The sequence below is a fragment of the Brienomyrus brachyistius genome, chromosome 10 (assembly GCF_023856365.1).
Source record: "Brienomyrus brachyistius isolate T26 chromosome 10, BBRACH_0.4, whole genome shotgun sequence".
Lineage (NCBI taxonomy): Eukaryota > Metazoa > Chordata > Actinopteri > Osteoglossiformes > Mormyridae > Brienomyrus > Brienomyrus brachyistius.
Window position 1 is genome coordinate 15,242,906 of NC_064542.1, and position 12,505 is coordinate 15,255,410.

Consider the following 12,505-nt stretch of genomic DNA (forward strand, 5'->3'; position numbering starts at 1 on the left):
AGAGTCGTTGGAGTGGCTTATTCATGTGCCGTGGGACGGCAGAGTAAACGGGGGAGGCCCCTGGCCCCCATATGGTGTTGATCTGTAGGCCGCGGAAGGTGAGATCTTTAGTGGCGCCGAAGGTGGCTGTTAAAAGGCCGCAATCAGCCGTTATATCTTGGGGTTTAAGCTTCAGGATCATGGCACAGATTTGAAAAAATTGTAACACTAGTGCTTTGAAGAAGCCTTGATGTCTATCTCAGATGAGACGGGTGGGCTTTTCTCACAGAGTGGTGTTTGGACACTTGTAAAATGGAAAAGACATCTTAGGATTTACGCAATGAGACCTCGGCACTGGAGGTTACATGTGGAACATGTGTGGAACCAGCAACATACATGAAGATAAGAAGACCTTCAACAAGCATGAGGTTTGACTGCTAAGTTTGATTCCATGGTCGGGTCTAAGACGGGGCTGAGGGGGGTCATTGTCCAACCAGAATCTTCTTGTGCCCCTCCTGGAAGTGTTTGGCCAATCAGAAAACCTTTTCTTGGTACTATTTCAATTTTGATTGGCCAGTTTTGTCATATAGAACTCTATGTTATACAAAAACCGTAAGATGTTCAAGCTTTTTCCATGAATGAGAAAGTATCAGAAAAGAAAGGGTCAATGCCAGAGAGAAATGTCTCATTGCTCCCAGTCATGTCAGCTGTGTAACAGGCCTCATATATCAGTTATGATACTCCAGCTGTGTCATTGTTTGACTGTTGGCTCAGTAGGTCCTAGCAAATGATTATTGTATGAGAGAATTTTGAATTGATCACTTTTATTTCTGTACTTTGGCTTCTAATAATAATAATAATTAGAGTCAAGTGAAAGCATCCTTATTGTCATCTTGAGCTATATGACCCATACGTAATGCCTTATGCACTGAAATTAGTCTCATTGGTCATAATGCAAGAAAAGAGCGATAGAGTATGAAAACATTCAAAGACTGACTATTGTGCAATTTTAACATGACATACTGAGACTTGGACATGTCGTAAAAAATACAGTCAGAAATAAAGTTGAAAAATAGCCAGGTCACAGTGCCCATGCTGACCGCTGTCCACCGCCAAAAACACCTACAATGGGCATGTGAGCATCAGAACTGGAGCAGAGAGCAACGGAATATGGTGGCCAGGGCTGATGAGTCACATTTTGTGTTACATCATGTGGACGACTGGGCATGTACGTCATTTACCTGGGGAAGAGATGGCACCAGGATGCACTATAGGAAGAAGGCAAGGCGAGGAAGACGGTGTGACGCTCTGGGTAATGTTCTGCCAGGAAACTTGGGTAACCTGGCATGTGGATGTTACTTAGACAAGAACCACCTACCTAAATATTGTTGCAGACCAAGTACACCCCAACTTAGCAATGGTATTCCCCAGTGGCAACTGGCCTCTTTCAGCAGGATAATGTACCATGCCACACTGCAAAAAATGCAGGAATGGTTTGAGGAACATGACAAAGAGTTCAATGTATTTACTTGGCCTTCAAATGTTCCAGATCTCAGTCTGATCAAGTATCTGTGGGATGTGCTGGACAAACAAGCCTCACCTATAGTGGTCCATTACACAAGTTATGGGGATCTTCTGCTAACATCTTACCACAGGACACCGTCAGAGGTCTTGTGGAGTCCATGCCTCAATGGGTCAGAGCTGTTATGGTGGCATGAGGGGGACCTACACAATATCAAGTAGGTGGTTTTAACGTTATGGCTGATCGGTGTATATGTAATTGTGTAAATGAGTAAAGAGTTGTATGAACAAGAATGAACGGTAATGGGTTATTTTAAATGATGATAATATGCAGCACATATTTCAAAGCTTCTGTGTCTGTGGAAGGTGGACCTGGACGTTTGGGTTGGTTTTAAAGCTCCATCACTTCCTGTTGGTCACACGCAGGCCAGTGGCAGCAGTTTCACAAATGCCTACGTCAAAATGCCAGGTGACAGTCACTCTCCAGCCCTTGCAAATGACGGGTGGAAACCCCATAATGGGAGCGGCAGTGACTCGGTTGACAAAACTGGCGGCAATCCCATAAAACCAGCTGTCACTCACAGTGCACTCATTTTCGGTGTGGGGCAGGCCACCCCTCCCGTGTCTGAATGCTTCCACGCAAATACGATGTTAATAGCGCTTTGCTGTTTGACTGTCTCCCGCCGGTCTTCTGGGCCGCACCGCTGTCAAGTCGGGTTCAGGTGGTTCGGCTTCTTCTCACATTCAGGTCTGGATGTCAGTGGCGCTCAAATGGAAGCAGCAGTTGGATTCGTGAGCAATTGTTATATAAGCAAAGTAGCTGGAAAGTTAGCAGAGGACAATATATACCCCAGCTAATAATTACTACATAGAGTATTGTGCAAATGGTAGTATTTGGCAGTGAAAGAAAATGTCTAAAACTAATTATATGGGTAGTAAGAGTATATGTGTATATAACTCAACATATGCAAATTAGCAGTGACAATAAAAACTAATAAGAATTTCTTCTGTTCTTCAAAATTAACTGTTACCTACTTGGATAACTAGATGAACACCACTTTGCTTGTCAAAACTCTCTTCAAGGACACCCTAGCCATTCCACATATTTGTTAAATTTCGCCACCAACTAAACTAGTTAGTTAAATAACTTGATGAGGTATTGATTAGCCAAACAAGGTGGGGTAGTGGCTGAGACAATAAATACGTATATTGGACGGTGGCTGCAAATATTAGGGTGATTTTAAGAAGAGGTTCTGAGAAGATGGCTTCTCAGCTAAACCGAAGGGGTGGTTTGTGGGCCAGGCCTGTGTGGTGCATTGTGGGAAATGGGTGGCAACTTAGCGATCCCCACAAACTGTTTTCCGAAGACAGGCTGCACCCTGTGGTTCCAATAAGGGGCATTTCTGCGCTTTACGGCACCGGGATGCGGAACCCCATACATGAAATCCCCCCCGTCCCCTCAACCGGGTTTGACATTCAGGCCTGTAAGTAAACATGTGGGGGGAGTTGAGCAGGTGGGGAACATGAACTGCCTGATGCTTTTTTTGTCGTAAGAGGGGTGCTGTTAATAGACTGAGTCACAGAAGTTTCTGGATTCAAAGCAGTGTGACCACAGAGCTTTATGAGTTTAGGTCTCAGCCTGTCGCACTTTCGTGACACGCCTGATCACTCATTCTCCTGTGTGTGACACCCCCAGTCTTCAGTAAAACCCTCCTCCTTGCCACCTCTTGCCAGCAAACCCACAGCACGGATAATTCTTCCACCCAAAATAGAAGGTGACCCGCAGTGTGACTCTGCCCCCCTGTTCTTTGGAGCGCTGCTGTCCCCATCCCATCCTGTTCCTCCAGGATTCCTTGCATGGGGCTCAGGATGAAAGCGAAGATCGTGGCCCTGATCGGGGCCGTCCTGGGGGTTGTTGGGGTGCTCTGCTTCCTGGTGGCATTCACCACAGATTACTGGCTGCTGGCAAGCGACGACTGCAGGCCGCGGGCCTCGGCCACTGGCGGCTTGGCGGCGCAGGGGAATACCTCAGAGGTGAGTCACATACACTCGGATCTCCCTGCACAGCCCTCTCAGGGCACCTCTATGGTCACTAAATGTTACTCCTGCTGCACTGTCATTGTAGTGTTACATTTTACCATCTTGCCAAACTACATTAGTGAAAATTTTGCCCAATTCTTTACGGCAGTACCATTATATTAAACTTTATCAGTAGAAAGTGAAGGCTCTTCAGTGATTCAAATCCTTTTTGCCACATGCTTTATTGTAGTACCACTATATTATGCCATACTATGCTACACTATACTATACTAATATGTATACGGTCTTCAAGATTTTAAGAGTAGAAAGATCTTTAGAAAGATAACATCGTATCACTGTAGTGGCGCTAATCAGTTAAAATTGCCCTTCTTAAGCGTGCACGTGTTTGTAAGAAACACTGTGCATGTACGCAGGAAGCATCAGCACTTCAGAAATGGTTTTTACCGGTGGGTCATAAGGCTGCTCAGAAGCCATTAGTTATGAGATGTGAGGGCAGCGGAGATTAAATTTGGTCATTTGGACACTCGATTTATCATCACCGCTCTCTCTCATTCGCCATCCATTTTCGCTATACCACTCTGCTACTTTTGTCTTATTTGTTGCCCATCACTTACTTCTATGTTATCACCGCTGTCTGCTTCTGCTACTCGTTGTTACTCCCCGTTAGTGGTACCAGCTCTGTCCTAGAAAGGTGGCTCAGTGGGTTAGAATTCTGTGCCTAAGATTAGCAGGTCGGGTTTAAATCCTTCACTCGGCAGTGTAATTTTACCATTGGGCCTTTGAGCAAGGTCCCTAAGCCAGGGACTGGTTGACTCTGATTTCTCTCAGAACAAAATGTACGCCGCTTCGAATAAAAGCGTGTTATAAATAAATGTAATGTACTGTGAACTGATGGCCTGTAGGAGCCATGTGAGAAACCATCCTGTTGGGCTACGGACCTTTTGTCAATAAGCTTGATGTTGAACATGAGATTGCTAGGGCTTCGGAGAGGAGAGAGTGGACATGGAAGAATCTGTGTGCTCTGTCAGAGATGAGAGTTTCTGGCCCTCGGGAAGCACGTGGACTGCATACTTGAGTACATCTTGGGCTGATCCACAGCCTACACAAAACTCGCATGCCACAAAGAGACCAACGGGATACATTACCCCACCCGCACACTCATAGCATCTGTTCCCCCTTATAAGTCCTGTCAGAGGCCAACCCCTGTGCACCCCCTCCCCACCCCTGGTCTCTAGTGGGTGTTGTCCGACTTGGCTCTCCTGACCTGAAATACTATTGGTAGTCCATTCCTTACGCCATGTTTTGAAAGTCCCTTCATCCAAAAGATAAATAGCAAATCACTTTAATATGTACCTTTTTTGTCCAGGCAGATGGCAATTAGGATATGAATCTAATGGCGGAAAATCGATTTTTATGGCTAAAAGCATTGATGCATGCATTAAAAAAAAAAAAAAAAAAAAACTTTTTCCAATGCTGAGTCATGAGTTAATCTCTCGTTGTCCCTTCTGGGAGACCTGGGGCCAGGTCCTTAAGTGTACCAGTTTGGAAAGACACTTGACCATTCTTCAAAATAAATAAAGAAGAAACACAATTTTCCGCCGACCGGAAATTCTTTCAGACCTGAAGTGCTGAAAAGGATTAACAGAAATTAATGAGCTTCAGAATGTAGTAATGAGGATAGCCCCTGTCTGTCATGCATTAAATATGAAAACAGTATTATGTGCATTTACATGCATTTCATTGCCTCTGGCTGTCATGTCACTGGTCTTCGAGTCACCGGTTATCATGTCAGAGTCACTGGTTATCATGTCAGAGTCACTGGTTATTGTGCCAGAGTCAATGGCCATTATATCAGAGTCATTAGACATTGTGTCAGAGTCCCTGATCTTTGTGTCAGTCACTAGTCATGTCAGAGTCACTGGCCATTATGTCTGAGTCTCTAGTCATCATGCCAGAGTCTCTGCTCATTCTGCCAGAGTCACGGGTCATTATGTCTGAGTCACTAGTCATCGTGTCTGAGTTCCTGAAGATTGTGTCAGAGTCCTTGGCCTTCATGTTAGAGTCATTAGTCATTGTGCCAGTCTCTGATCATTGTGTAAAAGTCACTAGAAATTGTGTTGGAGTCACTGGCTATTATATCAGAGTCACAAGTCATTGTGTTAGTGTCACTGTCCTTCATGTTGGAGTCACTGGTCATTGTGTCAGAGTCACTGGCCATTATGTCAGAGTCACTAGTCATTGTGTCAGAGTCCCTGATCACTGTGTCAGAGTCAATAGTCATCGTGTCAGAGTCCCTGATCATTGTGTAACTCGTCATTGAGTTCCAGATGATTGAGTAAGAGTCACTGGTCATTATGTTAGGGCCATTAATCTTCATGTCCCTGGCATTTATGTTGGAGTCACTAGTTATCGTGTCGGAGTCCCTGGTTATTGTGTCAGTATCACAGGCCATTATGTCAGAGTCAATAGTCATAGTGTCAGAGTTCCTGACCATGATGTCAAGGTTCCTGCTCATATTGTCAGGGTCCCTGATCATTGTGCTGCCCTCAGTCTAACAGCTATGAATGAAACTGATCTTGTGACAGCAGCGTAAAGCACTTCCCCTAGACTGCGTTAAAGGTGTGTTATTGATGAGCACACCTCGTGTGCCGGCCAGACGCACACACCTCCACCCGACATCGGAGGGTTTCCTCGTTGTTAAACCCATTTATATGCTCAACATGTTACACGTGTCACAAACTACCACAAACTGATTATCTGCCATTCTGGAACCTGATTACAAGGATCGTAAACGCCGCACATTCTGACCCCCCCCCCCCCCCCCGAGAATGTAAACCGTTAATGCTGGAACTGTGAAATCAGGTGCTGCTGAACATGACACCATTTGTGCAAGTGACCGTATAAGGGGAAGCATGTAGTTAGTTTTCCCAGCGACCGCAAACACTGGGACTCCCTATCAATGGGGTGGCAGCTGGAGGGGGGGGGGGGCTCTATTAAATTGCCCCACACTCATGTTAAAAGGGGACAGTTAGAGCCAGTCAAGGAATGGGATTGTAAGAGCGATGCTCGAGGTCCTGGGGGGGCATTTAATGCTGACAGACTGGAGCTGGGGGGACATGTAATTGAGTTGGGTGATAGAGTCTGATTTTTAACCCCGTCACAGAAAACAGAAAGAGACGCTGGACACTGTGACAGCCGCTGAAATCTGTGAGTGCTGGCGAGGGGCTGTGCGGCGGTCTGGGGAGGCAGGATTGGAGGGTGGAGGGGGTTTTACGGGGGCTGGGGAAGAGCTGCTGTTTATTAGTGGTCAGGTCAGCAGCCAGGGGCTGCAGGGAACTGGGTGGTAAATGACCAGAAGGGGCCAGAATGGAAGGGCTTTGAGCAGAGCTGTCAACTTAGTAACACATATTCCTTTGGTGAAACACTATGGGGGATTCTAGGAAATAGAAAGCAACAAACAAATAATAGTAATAATAATAAACAAGAATGTTATTCCTGACCAGGAAGTGAGAGCAGGAGATGGACGTGCGAATTTGCAGGGGAACTGAAAAGCCCCCTAACCCTTATGCTTGCCTACCCTGACCGTGACGTTCGATCTGCCTCCCTTCCCTCCTGGCTATCATCTGCAGCCACGGTGAGCAGGACGTGTGATAACGGCGACTCCAGCCGGTAGCAGAATGGCACCAGCATTCATTTGGCACCATCAATCACGCTGTGACAGCCCTGGTGAAGAGGCAGCGTGTAGCGTGTGCTTCATACACCGCCGGCCAGATCCACTTTATATTCAAAGCGTGTGCTTGGCTCCAGTTTTCACTGCCGCAAGGTAGCGAAGCACTGCTGGTGTTTAACCTCCTCCCCCTGTGCTCCCTCTCGCGGGTACCAGGTGTCGACGCTCACTGGGGGTTTGCAGCAGTCGGGCGTTGACGACACACTGGGATGGTTTAACCACCGCCCCCCCCCTCCCCCCCGCCTCTGTTTCAGATACTGCCAGTGACTGCCAGCCCCACCCCACCTCCCTTTGTCATACATCACGAGGGTTTCTTCCGCTGGTGCAAGTTTGAGGGAGATGGCTCCACCCACATCCTCTGGGCAGTCCTGTTCAGTGAGTGACTGGGGGGGGGTTGTAGCAATCACATGGGCAAACTGACCATCAAGAATAATAACGTGTGAACAGACAGACAGGCAGGACACTAGAAACAAGCCGCTGTGGAGTAGTCGCTCCCAATCTTTTGATGTTTGTGGTCCGGTCAGCATCATACAAAAATAAGAATTCATTGACGGGTGGCGGAGGGTTGTGGTGGCAGATCGATGGACAGAGAGACAGATAAATGGAGAGTCAGACGGACAGAGACAGATGGAGAGACAGATGGAGACACAGATGGACAGAGAGACAGGCAGAAGGATGGACACTAACATATAGGTGGGGAGACACACAACACGAATACTGAAGCAGAAATAGGCCGACTAACTATTAAGAACAGTCACAGCAAATAAAAGATATAAAGGTCACACAGAGAATTGTTAACAGCTAATCCATTGTGAAAAATGGGCTTTCAGCCAGGCAGCCGGCCCCCAAAGTCTGTGTCCCCGGCTATCTCTTTCCTCTGCCTGTCACCGTGGGACCGGTTCCTCACCCAAATTATGACACTACGGCAGGTGAGTGTTACGCCTCGGGCTGCTGGCTTCGTGCTGCAGTGGTACGTTACAGATCTGATGCTCATCTGTCCCCCCACTCTGCAGTGTTCCGTGGGTTCTGGACTGTGCTCATGGTCCTCGCCGTCTCCATGAGCCTTTCAGGGGGGTTCCTGCTCGTGTGTGCGGTACCCTTCACCAGTGCCCGGCTCTACAGGGCAGCAGGAATCCTGCTGCTCACCAGTGGTGAGTCACAACATAAACAGAAGGAGCGTCCATCGGCCTTCGGTGGCGCTGCTTTTCATTTCATCAGCTTCCCCAAGCAAGTTTAATACCAAAACAGGCAGTCAATCCATCCATCCATCCATCCATCCATCCATCCATCCATCTCAGAAAAATAAAAAAAATGTAGAACGTTGGATTTCCTGCTTGTGATTTCCTGCTCCAGTTGTCATGGCTGCGAAACACACACAATGCTGTCAACTGAAGCCATGATGAGTACAGACAGATCAATACTTTTCCTGGAACATCTGCGTAGTTCTCGTAGAGCCCAGGAGGTCTTCAAAGTGAAGCAGTGACACATGGGAACAGTGATGGGAATTACTGACCTGTCTGGAGAAGTCAGGCCCAGACTTGGATCCGACACTCTTCCTTCTGGCGCTGCAGTGGGCCGCAGGGACGTGTGTGTCGAGCTGGTATCCGCAGAGGAAATGATGAGACTGTTCAAGGTGCGCGATCATGTGACACGTCAGAGCCGAGCGATCCCGGGAGGAATGCAGAACCCAGGAAATGATTGGGGGGGGGGTGCTTTACAGCCAGATCAGTGACAGGCTGTGTGTCATGGGCCCCATAGTCCCCCCTCCGGGGAAGCCTGCGCTCTGATATGATCGGTCTTTACCACTGAGAGCTCTTGCACGCGTGTATTGGCACCCGGGCCTAGTACGCACCTATACTTCTATGCTGTCTCGCATGCCCGAAATGTCACCGGTGGGCCCCTTCTGAACCTGGGCATGTGCAGACCATGGCGGGGGGGGGGGGGGGGGGGGGGGTCGCTTGCATGCAGAGCCTAGCAAATCACTGACTTTCAGCACCTCAGGCCTGCGGACAAATAACCTGCCCCATCCCTTCGTGTCCCATAACCGGTATTCCGATGCTGCACCGTTATCAGAAGCACAGGATACTGTAGACAAGCTATTGAGTGACACGTAAACGCCTAAACCATTTCCTCAGACTGTAAGAAAAAACCAGCGTGACCAAGAAGAAAGCCACACAAACATGTCAACGTGAAGCCAGATACGTGAGAACATGCAACCCTTATAAGCACACAGCTGGGCCAGGAATCGACCCGGAAACCCTCAAAGTGGGAAATCCCTGAGTCAGCCGACGATCGTCCATCAGCCAATGTTCACCACCATTATCCACCCTTCTTCCAACCACTTATCTAGTGCAAGGTTATACAGAGAGAGTGCGACACTTCACTCACATGTGTAGGGGGTAAGGTTTGAACTCCCACCTTCCCCACTGAGCCTCTGTGTCACCAGCTCACCCTCCTCTTGCTCTATATTATAATTCAGCCGTCTCAATTATTAAATATGACAATAAAATTAATAGTCGAAGGACAATCCTCCTTCATATACAACAAGCTGGAGGTCTGCTGTGTATTACCAGAGACTTCCGTAGCATTACTCTGTGACATCAGCTCATAGTCTTGCATTGCTCAAGGGGCATCAGCAAATTGGTTAGCCGACCAGATGCTGTTTCGCCTCCCAGGCCAAGCTTGGCACTGCTCCGTCTCAGTGGAGCAATCGTCGGTAGACGGTGGAAAGTGTGACCGTTTCTCTGGAACCTGAAGGCCTGGCTGGGCCATAACGCCAAAGGCTGTTGCTACATTTATATTCCAAGAGACTCTCATGGTTGATTCCCCAGCAGAACTCTGACATCCCATTGAAAGGTACAACAGCTGTCCTCGCTTGGGATCCGATCTAAAAAACGATAGTTCAAAGCACGTTACCTCCTCGCCACCCTCTTCCTGCGCAGCTCATGAGCAGCAGAAACAGTTTTCGCAACTCTGCCATCCTCATTCAACATTACTGTCAGCCACATTAACGCAGTTAACATTTTCCTTGAGCCATGCTTGCGTGCTTTGGCGGAATGGACCACTTAACATTATTTATGGTGACCTTACTATTAAACACTGACATTTACACCTTTGCACTTTCTTGAATGCTGACATTTACAAACAAATAAAACCTCCTCGTTGCCAGTATCTGCAGATGATATCCGTTAGCCTGGGCGATTATTGAAATTTCAGATGAAGTTCAAAACATTAGCAGCTAGGATTTGTAAAAAGTTAGAGATCATTTTTGGATTCAGGCCTTACATTCACACTGGCTGATTTTTAATTTTTTTTTGCATTACCTCAGATCCTCAACTGCAAAACTAGTACCGCAAGCTTGTGATGATGCAATACAACAGGAACTGTATATGACTGACAAACCCAAATCCAAAAAATTACATTTCCCACAAGCCAGTGAGGCTGACATCCAATAGGAATGTTCACACATTTTCAACGACACTTACGTGTCACACCTGTTATCATAAATAGCATTTTACCTAGCATAGAAACAACCTCCACTGAGATACAGAGTTTTGCCTAATTTTATGTTAAATTTTAATAGATGCTATCATATGACTTTACATGTTTTTACAATATATCAATGAGGAAAACAATAATTCTAACAACCACATGATAAACTAACACTCTTTTGGAGAACGCTGTGTATTTATTCGTCAGGCTGATATTCTGAAGGAACAACAAATGAAGAAAGGACTGTGTAAAGTGGGCTGGCAATTCGGGACGTGGAGTAGAATTGTAGTATAAACAGGGCAGTAACTAGATGTCGTCGTCGTCCGTCCGTCCGTCCCCCCATCATAGAATTTAATAATTTTTGGTATTTTATGGCCCCTGTAAAGCGCTGGGCCCCCAGAATCTGCTCCTCTGACATTTCTGACTATAAGCGATGTGTTTTTATCTTCCAGCTTGCCTCATTTTAGCCCTGGTCAGCCTCTTCGTGCTCTGGAAGGAGCTGGTAGCTGACGTGAAGAAGTACGTTTTGCAGGAACGCGGGGAAACCTGCCCCAACACTCGACTGGAAGCTCACTACGGCTGGTCCTTCATAGCAGCTGTGGCAGGGATCCCGCTGATTTTCATCTCCGGTCTTCTTTTTTATTTTATTGGCTTGCACGTGCAGAGGTATAGATGATCAACCAATCAAAAGAGAGCGAGATGCTGCAGCTCAGATTTAGTTGGTCACGTGTTTCTGCAGGAAAGCGTTCTATAGTCATATAATGATTATGATGGTGATTATTATTATTAATATGTTATCTGTACCTCAAAATTCAAATTGACACAAGTGAGATTTTGAGCAATCATTTCATTTTAACCATTTCAAATTTTACGGATTTCTACTGTTATTATTCCATTTCCAAAATGTCATATTATACAGACCTTTAAAATAATATGTTCACTTTGTACAGAAAGGTGAACAGGCAGCACATCGGTCTCCGCCGTGCGTAAACGCGACAGGAGCTCATAACGTGTATTTCGCCCGCAGTAAAATGAATAGAAACTCAAAGGTATGGGTATTCTGCCAAAAAAAAAAACTGTCCGCGAGCAACTGTTCCACAGTTCATAAAAGGCAAGAGAAGATGACATAGAAAAATAGTAAGCTATATATTTCACTCTGTACAGGACATGACTAAGGACCCAAAGCGAAATGGACCTGTTTTTGGAATTTAGCGACAATTAGTTCTTGTAAAAACTGAAATATAGCAGTTATTTTTATGCGAGATGCCGGGTAATATTTAAGGGTTGTGTGAATGTTGTGTTCAGTTATTCTGAATTTCTACAGAAATTTATGTTACTAGTTATATTATTTGTGTCCCCGCTGTTAAATCCACTTTGTTTTGTCTTTTGAATATTGTATTGCACGCTGCAGTACCGTTTATTATTTTGTTTAATCGCAAAATACACTTGTGAAATCGCATGGCATTTTGACGTCAAACAAAGGTCTTATTAATAAAAGTATTTAATTCCTTTTGGTGCTGATGGGAGAGATTAAGTGTTTCAGGTGTACAGGAGCTCTGTGAAAAACACAAAATTAGGTCGAGATATAATGACGCCGGCTCGCTGGTCCCAGTACGTTGTGGGATTCAGGTCCCCAGTGAATATATAACAATAGTTTTCGGTAGAATGAATAGTAGAAATGCAGAGAAGTTGTGAAATATGCCTGGACAGTAGAGATGGAAATCATGATTCTGCTCAACATTTGCC

General features: G+C 46.1%; 1 protein-coding gene across 1 annotated transcript; it reads left to right on the forward strand.

Annotated features, from left to right (window-relative positions):
* The first annotated feature begins 3,115 nt into the window (after window positions 1-3,115).
* On the forward strand, window positions 3,116-12,270 carry LOC125751183 (transmembrane protein 182-like). The gene is made up of 5 exons (XM_049029795.1): window positions 3,116-3,534; window positions 7,522-7,642; window positions 8,098-8,196; window positions 8,281-8,418; window positions 11,212-12,270. Exons 1-5 carry the CDS (start codon window positions 3,358-3,360, stop codon window positions 11,433-11,435), a joined length of 759 nt encoding a protein of 252 aa, XP_048885752.1. The 5' UTR covers window positions 3,116-3,357; the 3' UTR covers window positions 11,436-12,270.
* Window positions 12,271-12,505: the final 235 nt, after the last annotated feature.